This window comes from Lithobates pipiens, unplaced genomic scaffold (assembly GCF_037356315.1).
Source record: "Lithobates pipiens isolate NorthernLeopardFrog02 unplaced genomic scaffold, aLitPip1_a1.2 Scaffold_13, whole genome shotgun sequence".
NCBI classification, from domain to species: Eukaryota; Metazoa; Chordata; class Amphibia; order Anura; family Ranidae; genus Lithobates; species Lithobates pipiens.
The window spans coordinates 99,366,061-99,390,573 of NW_027507718.1; the positions used below are offsets into that span (position 1 = coordinate 99,366,061).

Genomic DNA, 24,513 nt, shown 5'->3' on the forward strand with positions numbered 1-24,513 from the left:
ACTTCCCCTCGGCGCAGGAAGGGCTCAGGTCTGCCCCCTCCCTCTTATCAATCATCTGGGACACATGACAGGTCCCAGATGATTGCTCGGTGCCGCTCGTACATGTGCAGTGGGTACCCGGCTGTGAAGCCACAGCCGGGCACCCACAGTTAGAATGCCGGTGCCATTGAACAGAGAGGGAGATGAGCGGGGCTTCCAACCCCTGCATCGCTGGACCCTGGGACAGGTAAGTGTCCGATTATTAAAAGTCAACAGCTGCAGTATTTATAGCTGCTGACTTTTAATTCTTTTTTTTTAAAATGGCAACACCACTTTAAAGTTAATATGTTCCCTCTCTAAGACCCCTTTCACACCAGGGTGTTTTGCAGGTGCTATAGCGTTAGAAATAGTGCCTGCAATCCGCCCTAAAAAAGCTGCACCATTGTCTGTAGTGCGAAAGCCAGAGGGTGTTGAAATCAATGGGGCAGCGCTGTAATAGTGCTGGCAAAACGCCGCTATTGTGGTGTATTTCCGGCTGTTTTAACCCTTTCTCGGCCGCTAGCGGGGGGTAAAAGTGCCCTGCTAGTGGCCGAAATGCGCCGCAAATCAGGCGGTATGGTGTGAAAGGGGTCTTAGTAGTGTTTGGTGCAGGCATTGTCTTACTAAATATTATTGTTCACTTAAATGAGCTAAATGATTATTCCAAAAGTGAAACTCATATATTTCATAAAGATGCGTTACACACAGAGCAATATATTTCAAGCATTTCTTTCTTTTAATTTTGATGATTATGGCGTACAGCTAGTGAAAACAAAAAAAATTCAGTATCTCAGAAAATTAAAATATTACATAAGACCAATAAATAAAGAATTGTTAAAGAGGAAGTAAACCCTGATGGGTTTACTTCCTCTTTGTCTCTCTGCAAAGGTAAAGCATAATGTGCTACTGTGCATCGCATAGTAGCCCATTATGTGTCACTTACGTGACACAGGAGCCAGCGATGTCACCGCTGTCCCCTGTAGCACGAAGCGTCCATCTCCTTCCAGGTATCGCTGCTCCGGTCACTCATAGTGCGGGAGCAGCGATGACGTCACTCCTGCGCATGCGTACGGGAGCCGCTACTAATGACATATCACCGTTAGCAGCGGCATGCCCAGTGCGCCTGCGCATGCCGTAGACAGCGGTGCCTGTATTTTTGTAGGCTTGCCTGTAGGTCAAAGTGGTTTGTTAGGTTTTTTCAACCACTTTCATACAGAAATATTGGCTTACTGAAAAGTATGTTCCTGTACAGTATAGTATGCACTATACCAATACTTGGTCGGGGCTCCTTTTGCATTAATTACTGCATCAATGCGGCGTGGCCATTTCATATGCTGCTGTTGGTCCACTGTGTTTTATTAAGTCCAAAGTCAGTACAGCCCTCTACGAAAGGAAATTCTAGCGCACTTCATGCTTCCCTCTGCTGACCATCTTTATGGAGATGCTGATTTCCTTATCCAACAGGACTTTGCACCCACCCACACTGTCAAAAATACCAATACCTGGTTTAATGATCATGGTATCACTGTGCTTGATTGGCCAGAAAACTCGCCTGACCTAAACCCCCATAGAGAATCTGTGGAGTATTGTCAAGAGGAAGATGAGACACCAGACCCAAAAATGCAGACAAGCTGAAGGCCACTATTAAAGCAACCTGGGCTTTCATAACACCTCAGCAGTGCCTCCATGCCACACCGCATTGATGCAGTAATTCATGCAAAGGGAGCCCCGACCAAGTATTGAGTACATACTATACTCTACATCAGGGATATGCAATTAGCAGACCTCCAGCTGTTGCAGAACTTCAAGTCCCATGAGGTATAGCAAGTCTCTGACAGCAATGACACCCAGAGGCAGAGGCATGATGGGGCTTGTAGTTTTGCAACAGCTGGAGGTCCGCTAATTGCAGATCAATGCTCTACATGGACATACCTTCCAGTAGGCCAACATTCTGTATTAAAAATCCTTTTTTTTTTTTTATTGGTCTCATGTAATATTCTAATTTTCTGAGATACAGAGATATAGAATTTGGGGGTTTTACTAGCTATAAGACATAATTATCAAAATGAAAAGAAAGAAATGCTTGAAATATATCACGCTGTGTGTAATACATCTATATAAAAGGAGTTTCAATTTTTGGATTGAATTACTGAAATAAATTAACTTTTTGATGATATTCTACTTTTATGAGATACACCTGTATAGATGTAGATGTTTCCTTCACTCAAAGAATCTCACCATTTGTCACCATCTGTAAATTATTTTGTGGCTGCTGTGGTGTTGATAACTGCTAGTACCAAAGGCTTCTAATGGAGGAACCAGAAGAATAGGTGAGGGCATATTTTATATTACCACTATGAGCAACTGCTTGAGATGATCTTGTCACTCTGCCCGATGGGAAGAACAATGTTGTACTGAATTACTTCTGCCTTGGTAATACTGGTTTTAGTAGCTGTCTACATTTTTCTATTTTTAGCTTGAAATTAATTTGCTATTACTATCTCACAGTATAGAATTGGCTTTACAGCAAGGATGCATTTTCACATTACATCTTTAATACAGAAGTACACTTTGTGTGCTATTTTGGTAATTCTACTAATTCACAAAAAAAAAAAAAAAAGCCACACACACCGATTGTATTCTATCAGCCAATGCTACTCTACCAGTGTTATCTAGGTCTATTAATATATTTCTAAGAGGCTGCACAGTCTTGAATTTGTCCTGATATGTATTATATACAAATACTTAAATGAAAGAGCTGAACCTCTTCTATGACTCTTCATATCACATTAGTATCCTTTCGCTACCAGTGTGAGAATCCTATACTTGTATGTACAAGTGGTTAAGTGCCATTAAAGCTAGCCTTGATAAGGAGGCCCTCACTATATAAATAGAGTTCAGCATGAAAAGGCAAGATAGTATTCACAAGGTAGGCACATTAAGAGGGGCAGAACAAAGATAAAGTACAAAGATGAGGACTCTGATTCTTATGGCGGTCTTTCTTATTTCTTTTTCTTGGCTCACAGGTAAGTCCATAAATCATATCTACTTAATAGAACTTTTGAATATATATTATATTATCAACAATAAAAAAAATAATAATAATATAGACATAAGAGGGGACGTCTATTAGAGTTGTAACTCTTTATGCTTTTTTAAAGAAACTAAATTTTTTTAAAAATACTAGATATTAGATTTCATCATTTTCATCAGTGATACTAAACATTTTCATATTATTATACTTTAAGAAAATCTGCCTGTTTGTTAGTGTTTGATTAAATACATTTGCTTTTTTTGAAGCATTTATAATTGACATAATACTGCTTGCTGAAGTACATACTATGCTGATTTAAATGAACATAAAAGTGACTGTGGACATGAGATGAGAGTAGCCCAGTCCAACATTTCGGACTATGATTTTTATTGCTTCCTATCATAAGTGAGAAATAATGGTCAGCTATGTTTGTTTTTACCTATCAAAAGCTAGAGCGGGGGTTGTCTGATCACAATTTACCCACACTTTCATAGGCATAAAAATACATGCTCAGGCAAGTAGAGTGTGAATGTTTATACACAAATAGTTAAAGAAAATTTTCTGGGGGTCACATCATTCCAGTACCTCCAACCACCCTTTAATGTCTATGGCCACCTTAAAGTAGACCCTTACTCAAATATTAACATAAAGTGTTAACCGTTTTGTCTCCTGAGCTGCTGATGTGACCAAAAGCCAGGGTATAGTAATAGACTGGACAGTCATTATTAGAGGAAACCTCTCCAGCTGGAATATAGAAACCAATACAATTCTGACAGAGCTTATATGTTTTCCACACTATTCAAAACAATTGCTGGCAGTTCCATTTTCCAGTTTCATTACGTTTAAATGATGCTTAAGCCCTTGGTCACACTGCTGCAGCTTCAAAGTAACACAACTTTAAATCTGAGATCCCTCGCGGCTTGCCTAAAGCTTCTTTAACAGAAGTTAAAGTCGCACCAAAGTAGTGCAGGAGCCTTTTTTCTAAGTTGAAGCAACTTGAGTCGCACAGATTAGAACACTTCTATTGAAGTTAATGGGGTGCGACTTGTCATGCGTCTTCAAACTCTCAAGCCGCGTGACAAGTCACAGCAGTGTAATACCAGGGCTTATAGTCACTGGTTCCAAATAAACTTGTGTGTAAACAGATGAATCTTATGAAATCAGAATCTCTAGTGTGAATAAGAAATTACAGTACGAGGAGTTATACCCCTATAGACATGCAATACAATAGGTTTTAGGGAGTGATATATGAAATAATATAAGGAATCTTCACCGCAATATCCATTTCAAGTTTTATGCAAACATGGCAGGTACCAGTCTGAAATCTATCAAGGCAATTTTCTATAGTTAGAAAATGTGTTTGCCCATCAAACATACATCAATACATCAAAACATCAAACATACATCAAACATATATCAGCCCTACTATTCCTGCAGAATACATATAAAAACTCCAGAACATGGAATTGTGCTTTAACAAAATCACTGAAGTTTAGAATAAAAATGCTACCATGAACCATGTTATCTGTATTTGTTAAGAATGCATTATGTTGACACTCCACAACAAAATTAAAAGAAGCTGATTAACATATTCATGTTAATTTAAAACACCAACCAAAGATATGCATCTGACCTGTTAATATTTTTAGTTTATAAAGCAATTCACATCAATTTCCTAAATCAAGGCATAATATTTCTAGCAATGTTTTCTTGTCCCTGATTTGCAAAATCTATATTTTATTTGTTTAAAAAAACTCTAGGTTTGTACTTTATTAGAGCCATGAGTAATGTGCATGTTTGGTAAGTCCAATCGGCTAATCCGCAAAAACCTGTATTGGATTTCTACATACAATAAATAAGAATGTTGACGTGTGGGGAATTGTTGAACACCCCCTTCCTAATTGAAGTGTTGTCTCTGTCACAAGTCCTTTAGAAATATTACCATCTCTAGTAAAGGATGACACTTGTCCCAAGACACCACAGGTCCTTTTGTACCTTTAGATTAGGTAAGAATTTTGCCTTACAGAGGGTCTTCTAGTTTATGTATTAAACTAGGAACTCACCTTATCCTCTGACCCCTCATCCACCATAGTCCTTTACTTGTAGATAAGAATCTTATTTTACTCAGGACCTTCTAGTTTCTGCATGAGTCTAGGTACTCATCTCATGATGCTTTAGCCCCTTGGCCACCAAAGGTCCTTTCTGCTATAAGACAAGGGAAGAATATTTTCTTAAACAAGATCTTATTGTGTCTGTATGCAACTAGGTGCTCATGTCATTCCTTGACCCCTCAGCCATCACAGCTTCTTTCCTACTGTAAAGGCCCATACACACAATCAGAAAATTGTACAAACAAATACAGCTTTCAAAGCGATGGTACCATAATCTGATTGTTGGTACACATTTTTCATCCAAACTTCTCCAAATGGACAAACACGAAAATTGTTTCCGCGCGATATCAGATCGCAGGCTTCTTGCTTAAAAAGTATAGTTTTCATCCAAAAATACAATACACATACAATACAATACATGACATCACCACATTTTTATTCTGTCATACAGGAATTTTTGTACTTTAGTAACCTCTTCATTTTCAATCTGGAGACGTTCATGTGTACTAGGCTTAACACTAGGTAAGAATCTTGTCTTACAGAGTACCTTCTAGAATTTGCATGAGACAAGGTGCTCACCTCATTCCTTGGTACCTCATTCAGCACAGATCCTTTTCTACTAAATACTAAGTGAAACTTTTGCCTTTACTCTTGCATGCTACGGACTTACAGCATCTACAGTATATAAATAGGTGTTTAAAAATGTGTTATTGGACAATAAAATATATGCTATACCAGATAATAGATAACACACCAATTATGGACCGTCGTATAAAATTCTGAGTAGTTGCTTATATAATTACATCTTAAAACCACGAACAAAGACAAAACATTTTTGTCTCTACATGTGATGTGAATGCCGCAAAGTGTCTTTGAAATAGATATTATCATAGCTAGCAGGGATGGTTCTTAGTATGATAACATTAGCATTTTAAAAGAAAATGTTCTATTTCTTAACAGAATCAGAGCCTACTGTGATTACTTTACCCAGAACATTCATTTTCAGAATATTATTAAAGAGTGCTAAAGATGCTTAAATACCCAAACAGAAAGCGGTAATGAACACTGTTTGGAGGAGCTTGGGGGAAAATAATGCAGATATTGTTTTCTTTCATAATCACCAAGCCACACATTTCCTTGCTATTCCCTATTACTGTTTTCTGGTTGTATCTATTTGTACATATTTATTCTGACCATAAGGACTCTATGAAAATCTAAAAAGGAAGAAATGATAATCTGGTTTCACCAAAAAAAATACATTTTATAGCCCTTTTTAAAGAAAATCTATACTGAATGGAATATGGAGAATTGGTAATAAACTTCTGAGAATGCTAGTCACCTGGTTGTCTCTAGCTTCAGTAGTTATGAGAAACTGACCCGGGGGGGGGGGGGTCGGGACAAAAAACATCAGAAAAGGCAGAGTATAATATGATCTACTGCACAGATGATTAATCAGTGATAAGATATTATTGAAGCCACTGGATTATTATCATTATACAGGATTTATTTAGCACCCACAATTTATGCAGCTCCTTACAACATAAGGGCAGACGGTAAAATTACACAACAGTTTAACACAGTAGGCATTAGAGAGCCCTGCTCATTAGAGCTTACAACCTAATCATAATAGTCAGGCAAATAGCATTCTAATGCCGCGTACACACGTAGCGGACTATCCGACGGACTTAGTCTGGCGGACTTCCCGCCAGACTGTCTGTCCGACTTTCCGAACGGGCTACTTGCCCACACACAGCACTTTTTCAGCGGACTAATACGGACTCACCCTCACACGCGGAGGAAAGGCCCACGAAGGAGACGTCGCTGACCCCGCCACCTGGTATGGACTTAAAGGGGAACCCCAACGCCGAAAAAATCGGCGTGGGGGTTCCCCCCAGGTCCACATCAGACCCTTGTCCGAGCACGCTACCCGGCCGGCCAGAAAAGGGGAGGACGAGCGAGCGCCCCCCCTCCTGAGCCATAGTAGGCCGCGTGCCCTCAACATGGGGGTGCCTTGGGGAAGGGGGGCCGCGCAGCCCCCCCCACCCCAAAGCACCTTGTCCCCATGTTGATGAGGACAAGGGCCTCTTCCCGAAACCCTGGCCGTTGGTTGTCGCGGTCTGCGGGCGGGGGACTTATCGGAATCCAGGAGCCCCCTTTAATAAGGGGGCCCCCGGATACCGGCCCCCCACCCTATGTGAATGAGTATGGGGTACAATGTACCCCTACCCATTCACCTGTGAAAAAAGTACAAAAAAAACACAACACAGGGTAAAAATAGTTTATTGCACAGCTCCGGGGGTCTTCCGTCTTCGGGGGTCTTCTCGTCGGACTCCTCCGCTATCTTCTGCTAGCTCTTTTGCTAGCGGAGGAGCCCGGCTTTCTTCCTCACCGCCGCCCTCTTCTTCCGACTTCGGGGGTCTTGTCCCTCTCTTCGGTTCTTCTGCCGGGCCACCGCGCCTTCTTATAGCTCTTTTACAGGCGGTGGCCCGGTCTTCTGTCGCCGCTGTAGTCGCCGCCTTCTGTTCTTCTGTGCTTCTCTTCAGATGCTGACTCATCGCTCCCTCCGCTCACAATGGCTCCGGCGCGACGCGCGGCGACTTATATAGGGGCATCGCCGGATGATGTCCCCGCCTATTATGATGTCACAGTCCCAGCATGTGGACCTGGGGGGGACCCCCACGCCGATTTTTTCGGCGTTGGGGTTCCCCTTTAAGTCCATACCAGGTGGCAGGGTCAGCGACGTCTCCTTCGCGGGCCCCGCCTACCTGGAGACCCACTCAAAATGAGCGGACTTTTCTCCGGGCGGGAAAGTCTGTTCATTTCAAAAGTACGGCGGACTGGCATACGCACGGCCGGATTGTCTGCCGAAATGCGAGTCCGGCGGGAAGATTGGAGTACAAAACTACTTTCTAAGTCCGCCGTACTTTCGGGTCAAAAAAGTATGCCGGAGGCTACACACGGGGGGATTGTCTGGCGGACTTGAGTTTGCCGGACTTTTCCACCCGATTGTTTGATCGTGTGTACGCGGCATAAGAAGCACATATCAGGAATCACAATCCACATATCTTTGTGCCTTAACAAAGCAGATGCTCTTTTTTTATCTGCCTAAGGTTAGGACTACATGGCTGATTTAAGAGATTTAAACCAGACAAAAAGTAAACTAGGCACAATTATATGCTCTGCCCCACACTGTAAGCTAAATACAGCCAATATTTAAAAATAAAAAACATGTTGTAAAAATAAAAGAACTGGATCTCCAGAATGTTTTGTTTACAAGATATTTCTGATGCATTAGTCCAGTCAGTTCAGAGATTTAACTTTTTAAAAAATCCCCCTGACAGGACATAAAGAAATAGAAAAAAAAAAACTGACAGAAGTCTTACCATTCACTACTCTATCCAAAAGATTACATTGCAATTCTAGTGAGGTGGTAGCATGGGTGGAATTTGAACTCATGACCTAAGTGCTGCTAGCTAAAAGTGCTAAAGATTAAGCCACTATGCTGAGTACAATTATACCTAGAATATAAAGAAGTACCATGAATACAGAATATGTAGAATAAAGATATAACTCTTACATCAATGATAATAATATAAATATTAGCAAAAGAAGCAAAACAAGTCACATCTACTAATTATTGATTTAGCAATGATCTTGCATTTGTATTTAAGGAGAATATAGATTCTCTTGATCTATGGTCATTTGTTATTCATTGTATTACTGTCGAATCTACATATATTTGTGCCAAAATGGCTTAGTGAGTAGCACTCCTACCTAGAAAGACTCAGACCATGGGTTATAATCCCAAGCATGGTATCACCTGCTTAACCTTTAAACAGCATAGTATGCTGAAAATGGGAAAACGCCTAATTGCCACTACCACACCAGCAATTTCATACAAAGGTATGTTTTCTAGCAAACATATTATTGCGTGGAAATAAAATAATCACACACTGGTGAACATGCAGGGTGTTAGAATGGTTAGGATTTGAACTCATTACCTAAGTGCTTTTTGTTCATGAGTGCAGACCACTAGGCCAATGTGCTGAGTACGATTAGACTTACATATTAGTATGATTAAAGAATGAACATAGATAATTAGAACTATATAGTCTCTTAAAAAATAAATGTAACATGAAAAAAATTAACATCTAACAGATATGTAACTGTAAATGATAAAAACATGTAACCTCACAGAATAGCAGACACTGTAATAATCACTCAGAACAGCATTCGTAATATAAATAGCCACACACAAGGTAGCGCACACCCCATATAAGAATGGTTTATTGGCATACATGTACACACATGATCATAGCTAGATACTGCCGTGCAGTTCCATATAGGAAATGCATTGGCAATTACCAGTTAACTGGTTCCTAACCAGCTGCCGCAGTTTTACTGCAGCAGAGTGGCACGGGTGGGTGAAACCAGGCCCAGGCCATTTATTTGTGGCCTGTACCTGCTGATCGGTTCTGATGAATGAAATGCTTCCCCTGCCTGTAAGTGTAAACACAGGCAGGGGAAGTGATGTCATCTCCCTCTCTGGAATTCTTTTCTGTTCCAGAGAGAGGAGAGAGCACATCCAAACGTGAGTTGCACCAACACTACACTGACACAGTACACATAGGCACACATTTCACCCCCCCCCCCCCCAGTTAACTTCTTCTCTCCTTGTCACTGTGTCAACCAGTGCAGTGTTCATATTTTTCTTTGATCACTGTACCGGTAATCAACGTTAGGGTACTTAGTAGTGGGTCTAGATAGGTCTACTCCCCCACTAAACCCCCCTAATAAAGGTTTAACCCCTTGATCACCGGTGACACTGGTTAGTTATCTTTTTATAGCGTCAGGGCACCCACCATACATTACCTAATAAAATGTTTAACCCTGATTAGCGGCGGGTGATATCAGTTTTTAGTGTCAGTTAGGGTCTGCATCACCCTAGGCGGCTTTAGATTAGTGCCAGTAGCGCTAACACCCAGGCACGTACCATACACCTCCCTTAATGGTATAGTGTCTGAACGGATCGATATCTTTGATCTGATCAGAACTATATTAGCGTCCCCAGTAGTTTAGGGTTCCCAAAACACAGTGTGAGCAGGATCAGCCCAGATACCTGCTCCTTTAGTAAATAACCCCCATAGTGAGTTTTTTTGCAGCCATCACTGTTTTTGAAAATGAAGAAAGAAAAGAAAAACATTTATTTTTAATTTTTTCAATTTTCACAACTTTGACAAAAAGCAAGATCTGCAAATACTCAATATGCCTCTCAGCAAATAGCTTGGGTTGTCTATTTTCCAAAATGGGGTCATCTGGGGGGGGGGGGGTTGCTATCTGGGCATTTCATGGCCTCCAAAACTGTGATAGGCAGTGAGCAGTGAAAACACACAAATCCCAGTTCTCTGAGGGGAGAAGAGACTGATTGTGTGTTCATAAAAGGATGAACAGCAATCTGTCATCTCCCCTAGACAGTCCCATCCCCCTTTCAGTTATAACACAGAGAGGGAACACAGTCAACCCCTTGATCGCCCCCTAGTGTTAACCCCTTCCCTGCCAGTGACATTTTTATAGCACTGATCGCTGTATAAACGCCAATGGTCCCAAATGTGTCCGATCTGTGTCCAAACTGTCCGCCATAATGTCGCAGTCCGAATAAAATTCGCAGATCGCCGCCATTACTAGTAAAAAATAAAATAAAAATAAAAATGCTATAAATCTACCTAGGGTCATCTTCAGGGGGGTACCTACATTAGGTAGTAAGGTTGCCCCTAGTGTACAAAATCCCCCGAAGAGGGATATGTGCTTTTTTCAGAATCTAACAGGGTTCTACAGATGCAAAAACTGTCAGGTGTGTACACTGAATGTGAACAACAGTTCCAAAATCTGTGAATTTTCCTCCACGAGTACACATAAATCATATGAAGTTGAGCCTTTTATAACCTGCTCCTCTGAGGCAGGAGTATACCTCATCCAGTGTCCCTGCGGGCTCCAATACGTGGGGAGGACCAAGAGGGCCTTAAAAGTTAGATTAAACGAACATATTGGTAATATTAAACGGGGCTTTGACAAGCACCCAGTTTCTAGACATTACGATGAGGTACACGATAGGGACCCCTCCAATACCCTTTATATGGGAATAGACAAGTATAGACCACATTGGAGGGGAGGGTCACTAGTAAGGGATATATCCTGTTTAGAGATGTCATGGATCCACAGATTAAAAACATACAGTGGTGTGAAAAAGTGTTTGCCCCCTTCCTCATTTCCTGTTCCTTTGCATGTTTGTCACACTTAAGTGTTTCAGAACATCAAACCAATTTAAACAATAGTCAAGGACAACACAAGTAAACACAAAATGCAATTTGTAAATGAAGGTGTTTATTATTAAAGGTGAAAAAAAATCCAAACCATCATGGCCCTGTGTGAAAAAGTGATTGCCCCCCTTGTTAAAACATACTATAACTGTGGTTGTCCACACCTGAGTTCAATTTCTCTAGCCACACCCAGGCCTGATTATTGCCACACCTGTTCACAATCAAGGCATCACTTAAATAGGAGCTGCTTGACACAGTAAGGTCCACCAGAAGATCCTTAAAAGCTACACATCATGCCGAGACCCAAAGAAATTCAGGAACAATTGAGAAAGAAAGTAATTGAGATCTATCAGTCTGGAAAGGGCTATAAAGCCATTTCCAAAGCTTTGGGAATCCAGCGAACCACAGTGAGAGCCATTATCCACAAATGGCGAAGACATGGAACAGTGGTGAACCTTCCCAGGAGTGGCCGGCCGCCCAAAATTACCCCAAGAGCGCAGCGACGACTCATCCAAGAGGTCACAAAAGACCCCACAACAACGTCCAAGGAACTGCAGGCCTCACTTGCCTCAGTTAAGGTCAGCGTTCATGCCTCCACCATCAGGAAAAGACTGGGCAAAAATGGCCTGCATGGCAGAGTTCCAAGGAGAAAACCACTGCTGAGCAAAAAGAACATCAAAGCTCGTCTCAATTTCTCCACAACACATCTTGATGATCCCCAAGACTTTTGGGACAACATTCTGTGGACCGATGAGACAAAAGTGGAACTCTTTGGAAGGTGTGTGTCCAAGTATATCTGGCGTAGAAGGAACACTGCATTTCATAAAAAGAACATTATACCAACAGTAAAATATGGTGGTGGTAGTGTGATGGTCTGGGGCTGTTTTGCTGCTTCAGGACCTGGAAGACTTGCCGTGATAAAAGGAACTATGAATTCTGCTGTCTACCAAGAGATCCTGAAGGAGAATGTCCGACCATCTGTTCGTGTACTCAAGCTGAAACGAACTTGGGTTCTGCAGCAGGACAATGATCCTAAACACACCAGCAAGTCCACCACCGAATGGCTGAAGAAAAACAAAATGAAGACTTTGGAGTGGCCTAGCCAAAGTCCTGACCTGAATCCTATTGAGATGTTGTGGTATGACCTTAAAAAGGTCGTTCATGCTCGAAAACCCTCTAATGTAACTGAATTAGGACAATTCTGCAAAGATGAGTGGGCCAAAATTCCTCCAGGACGCTGTAAAAGCCTCATTGCACATTATCGCAAACGCTTGGTTGCAGTTGTTGCTGCTAAGGGTGGCCCAACCAGTTATTAGGTTTAGGGGGCAATCACTTTTTCACACAGGGCCATGATGGTTTGGATTTTTTTTCACCTTTAATAATAAACACCTTCATTTACAAATTGCATTTTGTGTTTACTTGTGTTGTCCTTGACTATTGTTTAAATTGGTTTGATGTTCCGAAACACTTAAGTGTGACAAACATGCAAAGGAACAGGAAATGAGGAAGGGGGCAAACACTTTTTCACACCACTGTATGCCCCTTTTGGGATGAATGTCGATATTGATGTAAACGCGTTTATAAACAATGCTTAGTGCAGTTTGTAAGTGAGTCTGTAAGCTTATACTCCTCACTAGGGGTTCTTGTGGAGATTTCTCTCCATTGTGAGTTAATCATAACACTATGGTTTTTTAGTGTGCGACCCCGATGGAGGGTGTATTCACTTTGGTTGATGGGTCACATTTTAGATATTCCAATATATACTTGTAACCTCTGTCCAACCACTGATCTTATTTGTTTTTAATGTAAAAAAATTCTTTACAAATTTTTTATAATTTTTTATAATTTTTTATGTTCATTATAGTGATGTCGCTGTAAAAGTTTATTTTGGTGATGTTACCGTAAAAGTTTTTTGTAAAATTATTTTTATACAAATATGCTTATGAGGCGTTATAAATGTGCTGTGTATAACCTGTTATAGGACATTATGAGTAATGTTTATTAGGACAGTCTGCCGGTACAAGCCTCCTCCTTAGTGGTGCTTTTAATTGTGCCCTCTGATATTCACTGACTTTTGGTTCGGATTGAATATCATCCCCCCCGGTTTTGGAAATAGAATTGTGCTCATTGATGTGAGGACGGTGGGTGGTTTGGGCTAAACCTGAGAGTGAGTCTCACTTTTCCTTTCTTCTGTCCTGTATGTTCTATATAGGGAGTGAAGATTGAAAGTGAGGCTTGGTTCTCACTCCATCCACATCCATCACTCTATCCGCATCTACATCACTGCGCCACCATGAATTGGTTGGCTGCTCTGATGTAGTCACGCTGACAGTGAGGGCGGAGACACCTTTTGGTGCGTTACTTCCGCCCTTACGAGTGTGAGGATAACGCTTCCGATACAGCATTGGAAGCGAGGCTTGGTTCCCGCTTTCGACGAGCGGCGAACCAGCGACTATAGGCTGATCGGACCTGGAGGTGAAATGATTGGCTGGCGAGTCGTGACGCATGTGCGTCACTTCCGCCACGGGACCGACAGTGAGGCCGCAGCTTTCCATGAAGGAGGAGGCTTGGGCCATAGGATACTATATAAATGAGGCATAATGGCGTGTCACCCGAGCCCCGAGACGACGTGATATTTCACGAAACGCGCCGGGCGGCATGACACGTTATCTATTGCCTCTGAATAGACCAGCTGGTGAAAAGTTATTGTCGTGGAGAATTGCGTTCGGCCGGCGCCTCCCACTGTGATATGCCTAACTTTGCAGTACTTTTGTAAGTGCCTTTCTTATTTTATTTTACTTTTAAATCTTAATAAACGTTTTTACACTATTTAGAGCGTTTTTCTCTCCCTTCTTATGGTGGACCGTTCATTATAAATTTATTGGAGCCTGACTGAAATGTGATCTGGCTTGTGGGCGGAGCCTATGGATGATTGAGGGATGCACATAGCCTGGCTTGATCTTTTAGAGCGTACTGTTTAAGAACATCTGGTAAGGAGCCAATCCTCACTTTGGTGGTGGTGCACTACAATATACGCTGAGATTTCGAACAGGACACTGAGAGTTGATTTTTAAAAATTATATCTGACACGTGGTGGTCTTAGAGTTTTCACGGACTTTTCTTTATCAATTGGATAATTGGACACTTTATTATTGAGAGTTCTTTAGCTCATTTTTGTTCCCTTGGTTTGTGTTGATGTATATGCATTTAAGTCACTTTTTTGCACACATTGTGATAAGGGTGTAGATGTTGTAATTTTGCACCATTTATAACAGATTTAAGATGTGTTATTGCTGTTGATGCACACTTATGATTATAATTTTAACACTAAAACATTTTTTCCAGGTATGAGGTATTGATACAACTATTTGTTGATATTGCAACATAATTTTTTATATGTTAAATTTCCTTTAGGGGAAGCACACACCCTAAGTTCATTCTTAGGACAGCGCGGTTCTTTCTTTGGGTCACGTTTATGAGTATATAACTTTTGGTATATAGCAGAACTGCAGCAGTATTTGATGTGTACACAATTTCTATTTTTATTTTAGGTGGTAGCGCGATTTTTTTTCTTTTACGCACTATAAATCTATACCCGATTTTGTAGACGCTATAACTTTTGCGCAAACCAATCAATATATGCTTATTGTGATTTTTATTACCAAAAATATGTAGAAAAATACATATTGGCCTAAACTGAAAAAAAATTGCTTTTTTAAAAACAATTGGGGATATTTATTATAGAAAAAAGTACAAAATATTGTGTTTTTTTTTCAAAATGTATGCTCTTTTTTTGTTTATAGCACAAGAAATAAAAACCACAGAGGTCATCAAATACCACAAAAAGAAAGCTCTATTTGTGGGCAATTTTGTTTGGGTGCAGCACCGCATGACTGCGCACTTGTCAGTTAAAGTGACGCAGTGCCGAATCGCAAAAATGGCCTGGTCATTCAGCAGCCAAATCTTCCAGGGCTGAAGCAGTTAAAACAACTTTAGCTTGCTCCCATGTGACAAGAATAATCTTTCTTTACTTTTACAAGTCAGTTCAAGGAACTGCAGGATGCTTTATGTCCCAGTCTATTCCTAACAGTCTATACTTCTCTAGAACTGTTTATCATTGGCTGTCAGAGATTTCGGTTACCCATCATCTAAAAAATTATTTTAAGCGCCAGTTCACACCACAAAAATGCACTCTGGATAAGTTCCGGATGAGTTTTTGCTTATAGTCCACACCACATGCAATTATGTTTTGCTTTGTTCAAGTACAGTTCTGTGTAGAAAAAAATGCAACATGCAATGTTCTACTTTTCTGCACTGGAACTGACTGCACTGAACTAGGGCCATTGGAATACATGGAAAACACTGTGCATGCATTTTTTATGCAGAAAAAAACACACTGTACTGTGAATACAGTTTATTGCAGCATAAATACATTTGTCAAGGGTAAACTTGCAACTGCTTCAGGGATCAAATAAGTCTGACATAAGAGATATTTCAATTGCTGGAAAACATAAACCAGGTATGTATTTATGGGACCCAAGTGATGTTGTTTGTGAGTAATTGGTTACAGCACTCTTATGCCGTGTACACAAGACCGGTCTTTCCGGCAGACAAGGCCCAACGGTCTTCCCGAGGGATTTTCGGTAGAGTTCCGACGGACTTTCCGAACGAACGGACTTGCCCACACATGAACAGACTAAGTCCATTCAAAAGTCCGTTTATTTTGAACGTGATGATGTAAGACGGGACTAAACAAGGAAGTTCAATAGCCAGTAGCCAATATCTTTCCTTGCATCGTATTTGGTCTGTCGGACCAGCGCACAGATGAATGGTTTTCCCGATATTAGTCTGTTTGAATTGAGTACGTCGGATAGATTTGAAACATGTTCTATTTCTAGGTCCGTCTGATTTTTTTTCCTAAAAACTATCAGACTAGCCCACATACGATCGGATTGTGCGATGGACTAATCTCTTCCGACCTAGTCTACCGGAAAGTCCGGTTGTGTGTACGTGGCATTAGATAAACTCTGCTGGCAAGGCAATAAAAACAGTAATCCCTCTTAAAAAATATGTTTTTTTTTTTTTAAATTGCAGAACAAATGACCTGTATATGATGGAAAATAATGAAAAAAGTATATGGACTGTAGGTATTAATAATGGTATTAAAACAGTGCTGCTTGAAGCTCGTATACTACAGAATCTCACAATACAATCACAATATAATCTCAGTCATAATTCCTACTTTAGACAATTTGTCAGTATTGCCTAGCTTTATACCTTTATATTACAATGTGGTATCTTGTCTGCTTTGTTGTTATGAAAGAACTGCACTCAAAGTGATTGTATACACGCACATCTAAAAAAAAAAAGAAAAAAAACATGTAAGGCAAAGGCCTAATGAGTTAGTATACACCGCATGCAAGCTCATTATAAAATGGGTCTCCGGACCTTCCGCCGGGGATTGAGAGCGCATGCGCCGCTGACATCTTGTATTTTTCTTTTTTTTGTCCAATTACAAAATGTTTTTTATTTATTTTTTAAGCAAACAATACAATTTAAAAGATACATTGAATGTGTGAAAGTAAAATGTGTAAAATGATATAAGGAAATTACAAGTTAGGAAATTAGTTAAGCAAAAATTGGTAATATTGTGTTATTATATCAATATTATGGTAGGAAATCAAATCGAAACACAAAGATTAATATTTGTAGTCAATATCTAGTTACAGATAAAGCATGCTAGAAAGATTAAGGCTTCTTGCACACGATACTCCTGTTTGAGCATCTACTTTTTCAGACTTTTTTTCTAGGTATTTGCACTTATTTTCGCTCATATGCGTTTGCGGAACTTCGCGCAATTTTGCGTGCATTTTTGCACAAACTTATTTTCTCGTTCTTGTTCTGCAGTATATAAATGCCCATTTGTGCACATTTTTGCGCAAATTGTGTGTATTTATGTGCATTTGCATGCATGAAGCATAAATTACTGACCAAAAATGCAGATTTTTATTTAGATTTTTACTGAAGAATGCACAGCGCTTGTTTATGCGCCTGTGTGCATAGGCACATTACAATTAATGCATACCTCTCAACTTTATGAGACGGGAATGAGGGGTACCTATCAGCAAAAGTATGCAGGTATAGAACACACCCCTTGCCATGCCCCCTTCAAGGAGAATTGTACAAAAAAAAACAAGATTGGTTAAACCCACAAGTGCTTTTTTACCACTAATATTCATTCATATTGGCTTTTGGAATTTACAAATGCAGCAATTTAGAAATCAGATAAAAGGTTTAGCACTGGGGAACACTTTTTGATAGAAGTGCATTTTATATACATCTATATAGATCAGACCAAAATGAGGGACAAATGAGGAGGAATGAGGGACAGAGGGACATTGGTCAAAATCAGGGACAGTCCCTTGAAATCAGGGACAGTTGGGAGGTATGATTAATGGGCTGTATTTTAGCTAAGTAAAAAAAAGAGGTGCGTAAGAAGCCTAAAGGAATAAAAAAAAAAAGAGAGAAAAAAATAAGGAAGGACAAGGGAAGGAAAGGGGATGTGTAACTGATTGGGCAATATTGCTTTTGAAGCTCTGGATCGAAGTTCTGTGTTTATCAGAGAGAATGCAAAGAACAATCAATATTGAGGTTAGTATTAGAGTGATCGTCAGTTAAAATAGAAGGTAAATAGGAAAAATAGGAAATGATATGAATATTTGGGATTTTCAGGCTATATGATTTTATGTTTTGCATTGTATTTGTTACATTCTCTAATTACCTTTTTTATTGCTATATTGTCCTATAATTTTAGATAGAAGTGACGGATTCAGTTCCAACACAAAATTAAAGCTGAGGAGAGGTATGAATATTTAAAATCCAAATATGCTTGTCAATGTACTGTATAAATCGTAAATCTTACAAATAGTCACATTCTGTGGTCATAATTATTACCATTATTCTCTTTTTTATTGACCATTTATACTTAGAAGTTTTGCAATGAAGTGATCATGTTTCCTGTAAGCTTACTACTTCCCTTGTGAATTCCCTCTTCTATATTTGTAGCATCCAGGGGACATGCAGGTACAAGGGTCTTAAAAAAAATATTTATTGATTTTTATGTTTTAATATACTTTTCTACATAATAACAGAATCTACATTACCATATACTTGCTTGATGTACACATGTGATATCTTTCTTGTGAATGTTCTCATTTATTGGGGTCATGATCAGGACTGTCTTTAAGGCAGGACAAAAGGGGCAGCTGCCCCAGGCCCAGTCATTGGTGTGGGACCCAAAGCAGCTGCCCCTTGAGCCTACACTGCCTGAAAATAGTTGACAAGTGGGTTTGGGAGGGACCAAGAAAATGTTTGCCCATGGTCCATGGTCCAATCGATATTAAAGACAGCCCTGGTCATCATATGGCTAGTACTAGTTAGTGAATTTCAACTGGATATTTTCTGTAATATTCAAGATACTTTACCACTCATCCAAATATCTTCTTCAGATCTGTCAGGCAGATATCCCATCATTTATAACCATATGGACAACTTAGCATATGTACACACAGGCCGAATATCAGCAGTTTTGGCAGGTTCAATAGAAATCAGCCAACATTCTGACCGTGTGTACAGAAGCCGGTCTGCAGGTCACCATCCAAGCAGCACTCTCAGCCAATGCCTGAGGGCATTGACCGGTGTGTTCTAGCAGGAGGGGGAGGCTTCTCCTTGTCAGAACACAATAGTTTAGCTGGGGGAAATTGCTGTACTAACATCAGATTGTTAGGAAAGGATCTCCTCCCACGCTCATCCATTTTTTTTCCAGCTCACTGGGTTGAAAAAAAAAAATGGTTAGTGCGTACTAGTCTTTAGTCATCTTAATTCCATTGCCACGGAATGTGTGAAGGAGGTTGTTGACTGTCCAAGAACGTGATTGGTGGTGCAAAACCAAGCTGTTTTGATGATGTAATCCCATCACCATTGTGACCTAAATCTGGCAGGTGTTATTTGTTTGAATAATATGTCTGAAGGTATAAACAGGCAAATGTTAAAGAAGAAGAGATTTTTTTTTTTCTACGCAAACTTCTGCTTTAAAGCCGAGGTCCACCCTAAAGTGGACCTTCCGCTCATTGGAACCCTCCCCCCCCTCCGGCGCCACAATTGGCACCTTTCAGGGGGGAGGGGGGTGCAGGTACCTGTACAGTACAGGTATCTGCACCCACTTCCGGCGTAGATTCTGCAGAATCTACGCCCCTTTCCGAAGGTCCCCTGCTGCCTACTGGGAAACACACGGATCCCAGAGACAGCGGGGAGCATCCTTATTGCGCAGCGCGACTCGCGCAAGCGCAGTAGGGAACTGGGAAATGAAGCCGAAAAGGCTCCACTTACTGATTCCCATACCCAAGATGGCGGTGGCAGCACCCGAGAGACGATCGAGGGATCGGCTTCGGGTGCCGACATCGCTGGAGCACTGAGCGGGTAAGTGTCATTATTTTAAAAGTCAGCAGCTGCAGTATTTGTAGCTGCTGGCTTTAAAAAAAAAAAACGGCGGACTCCCGCTTTAAGATGTAGGAAAACTGTTGAATTCTGACCTGCAGTGTTTACCCTCCTCTGTTGGGCAATCTGTTTGCTGAGGTGTTGTTTTCTCCCCCCAATGTACAGGTCTTTGTTTTCCTCTCTACACTGGACTGCATATACTAGATTACATTGCTTGTGTTTGAGTGCTGTACATGAGTGCATATGTGTGTTGCTGGGCTTGAAAAACACAGGGATACAATATTTATATCTGAGTCCCGTGTCTTTCTGCTGCTGTGTTCTTCTGTTATCAGCATAACTTCTGACAAGTTCTCCGACACAGGAGATAAAAGCAGCTGGAAATTTGTGTCGAGGAGGGAACTTAAAGATAGATTAGCAGAGAGCTTGTCTATTCAGACTGCAGCTCTGCAAGTTTCATCATCCTATGTGGAAGGGGGGTGTGCCTTTACTCCAATCAGCTCTTAGCCCTTGTACACACGGTCGGACATTCCGATGGAAAATGTGTGATAGGACCGTATTGTCGGATAATTCAACAGTGTGTGGGCTCCATCGGACTGTTTCCGTCGGAGTATCCGACGGACCAAGTTTTCCAGCTGGGCTATAAAATTTTCCGACAACAGGATCCGATCGGACTTTGTCCGATCATGTGTAGAGAATTCCGATCAGACAAAGTGCCACGCATGCTCAGATCAAATTCCTAAACCAAAGCTATTGGCTACTAGCCTGAATGTAGTCCCGTCCTAACGAAATAACGCCATCACGTTAAGTACGATCGGATTTTCTGACAACTTTGTCCGACTGTGTGTATGCAACAGTTTCGGACAAAATCCGTCGGACAAAATCCAACGGATTTGGTTGTCGGAATGTCCGACCGTGTGTACAAGGGCTAACACAGTGTATGCCCAGACTACTCTCCCACTGCTGAAACAGGAAGAAACATTTGTAACTTGATGTGCACTTTCTAAAGAATATAGAAAGGGAAAGGCAGCAGATAGACATGTAAAACTTATGTAGGGATATTTGTTTCATCTCTTTTTATTATCTGAGCTGTTCACTTCACTGGGTATATTTGAGGGTTTACATCCACTTTAAGGTACATATAATTGGACTCTGGAACCACAGATTGGGGGAAACATTGTTCCCATTTATTCTACTATTGATATTTATGTATAATATTTTTCAGTAAATATTTAATTAAAACTAGTTTTCTTGTCTTTTTTTTAAATTAAATAATCATTTCAAATTGTTAAACCTAATTTTTAATGCACTTTAATCCATATCTCAAAGAATTCCTGTCCCTTTGAAGAGCACTGCTAGATTTTAACTGTTTGGTTTGACATTATGTATTACAGATGTTTGTTGAGTCAAAATTGTTGTTCAGACACTTAACATTATAGGCCGACAACACACTTATCCTGTCTCCCATCAGTGCTTTGTAAGACAGCGTAAGCATTTTGTTAAGGCTGGGTTCACACCTATGCGAATTGGATGTGGGAATTCGCATAGCAGGAGATTGTGACAGGCTCTCTATGGAGTCGCTTGACACATCTCCGCAGTGGCTCCGGATTGAATTACACAGGAGTTCCATGCGTCTTTTTGTCTGTCTCAGGTCCAAATTCAGCCAAAAATTTGGGCTGAAATCGGACCTGAAGCTGTGAATGGAGACGCACTGGACTGCTGCAAGCCAGAGCATGCTGCGGTGTGAACCCAGCCTAAAAGAGAAAAAGCACCGTGCTTCACCTAACTAAAAAGTACAATTTAGGCAGAGGTCGCCAACCCCTGGGCCGCGGCCCAACACTGGGCCGTAGCGCCTCTGCTGCCGGCGGTGCAACGGCCGAGCAGAGAGATGACATCTTCTCTCATTATCCGCAGCTCTTTTCTGCCCTTACTTACGTAGCCACAATAGCTGCTCTACATAAAGGAACAGCCGTGGCCAAGCAGAGAAAGAATGACATCATCTCTCACCGTCTGCCCTCACTCTGGGACAACACCGAATACCCATGTGCTAGCTAGCTAGTTTATCTGCTCTGAGGAGAGTCTGTCAGCATCTGTAAGTATGGTACAAGGTGAAAAGCTGCTATTTTTTGGTGGCATGTAACAGTGACAATCCACATCTGGTGGCAGGATAGTGACAATCCACATCTAGCGGCAGGATAGTGACAATCCACATCTGGTAGCAGGCTGCAACAGTGACAATCCACATCTGGTGACAAAATAATGACAATCCAAATCTGGTGGCAGAAAAGTGACAATCCACATCTGGTGGCAGGTGGCGTGGCAAGTGACAGGTTGCATCTGGTGGCAGGTGACAAGCAGCATCTAGTGGCAGGCGACGTGGCAAGTGAAAATTCGCATCTCATGGCAGGTGACATGACAAACTGCATCTGGTGTCAGATGACATGGTAAGTGACAATCTGCATCTTGTGGCAGATGATGCGACAAGCTGCATCTGGTGGCACGTGACATGGCGAGTGACAGGCTGCATTTGGTGGCAGGTGACGTGGCAAGTGACAAGCTGCATCTGGGGGCAGGTGACATGGCAAGTGATAAGCTGCATCTGGTGGCAGGCAACATGGCAAGTGACATGCTGCACCTGGTGGCAAGTGACCAGCTGCATCTGGTGGTAGGTGACGTGTCAAGTGACAAGCTACATCTGTTGGCAGGGGAAGTGGTAGGTGACAAGCTGCATCTGGTGGTAGGCAACGGTGGCAAGGGACACACTCAGGACTCCCACTGATTCTGCATTATGGTGAGTTGAACTATTTAATTTTATATAAAAATGTAATAATAGAAATAATGTGATTTAATCATCCTGACACCATATCAACCATGGTGCTGTGATGATTGAAGCTCCAACACCAGCCATTGCCCCGAGAAATTGCCCGCGAAAACCGGCATCGCCGGGCCTTGGCATCATTTTCTATCACACAACCGGTCCCCGGTGCCAAAAAGGTTGGGGGCGGCTGATTTAGGGTGTACATCTGCTTTAGTAGTGCACTGTTACACAACAATCAAGTTCATAAGCTAAACTTAAAGAGTAACTCCACTTTTGTAGAGAAAGAAACATTCCCCAATGGGTGATCTATGTTCATTGCAAGGATTTTAACAAACTTTGTTGCAGATTCCTACCTTTTGTTATTCTGAAGAAACCCTGTGTGTTTGTGTCCATGTGTCCATGTGGAAAGTGTATCTAATGGGAGTGGTTTCATAATTATCAACCAGCTGCTGCACTTGCAGGGCTCTAATAAAGAAGATTGCTGGGTCTGCGTCTCTTTAGACGTGATTTCCTTTTGGAAGTATCTCACCAAAAATGTAATTTTTGTTGCAGGGGATGCCAGAAATCTGACTTGTATCTTAGTGCAGACTTCTGGGAAAATCAGTGAGCCGATCACACAGGCAGGAAATTACATTATCCAGGTAGCCACATTGCATTGCATTGCATTTTACAGAAAATTACAGCGGCTGCAGAAAACAAAAGGTCATTTTTAATAACATTCAATTATAATATGACTTGAGTCACAATTGTATATGCTATATCATTTTTTTTTATTTGCTATTTTTTTCCCCACAAAAGGGGAGTTACACTATAAGTAAAGATTAAGATTAAGTAAAGTTAATGTGCAACCAAGCAGCAGATATGTACAGTTGTCCATAAACACCCAGCTTTCCTGTTTCCAGCAGTCGGGCATATTAGAACCTGTCCTGATCACTATATTTCTCAACCCACATACAGACTTGTCTCTTTGTATGGATTATTTGTATTGATTTTTTTATTTTATTTTATGGAACTGTAAAAAAACGTAGAAACGAAAAGTCTTCTAAGCGTCCATTCACACCAGCGAGCTGTGCTGATCACATGGCCGCTGGTTTGAGCTGGGAGATACAGTACCGATATGTTGAGATCATCAAATACCACTGTTTATTTTTTACTTTACTGAAATGTCATTGGCTGCACTGAAAATAGTTTGCAGCGTAGCCTTAACAAATCTGCTGTAAATAGGTCCTAAAAGTAGAATTTTTATTTTCAAATTTTCACAGGCCTTTCTTCTTTCTCAGCTGTGGGCAGCTTTTCCTCCTGAAACCCTAAGCCCTTGTACACACGGTCGGAGATTCCGTTGGAATGTTTCCTATCGGACCATTTTGTCGGATATTCCAACTGTGTGTGGTCTGCTTCGGACTGTTTCCGTTGGAATATCCAACGGACCAATTTTTCCAACTTGCCGGTAAAATTTTCCAACAAAATACTCCTATCGCACATACTCCGATCATGTGTAGCCTACTCCGACGGACAAAGTGCCATGCATGCTCAGATCAAATTCCTAGACCAAAGCTATTAGCTACTAGCCTGAACGTAGTCCTGTCGTAACAAAATAACGTCATCACGTTATGTACAATCAGATTTTCCGACAACTTAGTCCGACCGTGTGTATGCAACATCACTTCCGGACCTCTTCCGGAATTAATCCGTCGGAATTACTCCGACGGATTTGGTTGTCGG

The 24,513-nt window shown here is 41.1% G+C and overlaps 1 protein-coding gene across 1 annotated transcript in view; it reads left to right on the plus strand.

The window, feature by feature from the left end:
• Positions 1–2,936: 2,936 nt before the first annotated feature.
• The window catches only part of LOC143976023 (uncharacterized), a 58,002-nt gene continuing 36,425 nt past the window's right edge, over positions 2,937–24,513 (plus strand). The window contains exons 1-2 of the mRNA XM_077478530.1: positions 2,937–3,044; positions 18,295–18,342. Of these exons, the coding sequence (XP_077334656.1) occupies positions 2,990–3,044; positions 18,295–18,342 (103 nt within the window). The 5' untranslated portion in view covers positions 2,937–2,989. The remainder of the gene's footprint in view (positions 3,045–18,294; positions 18,343–24,513) is intronic.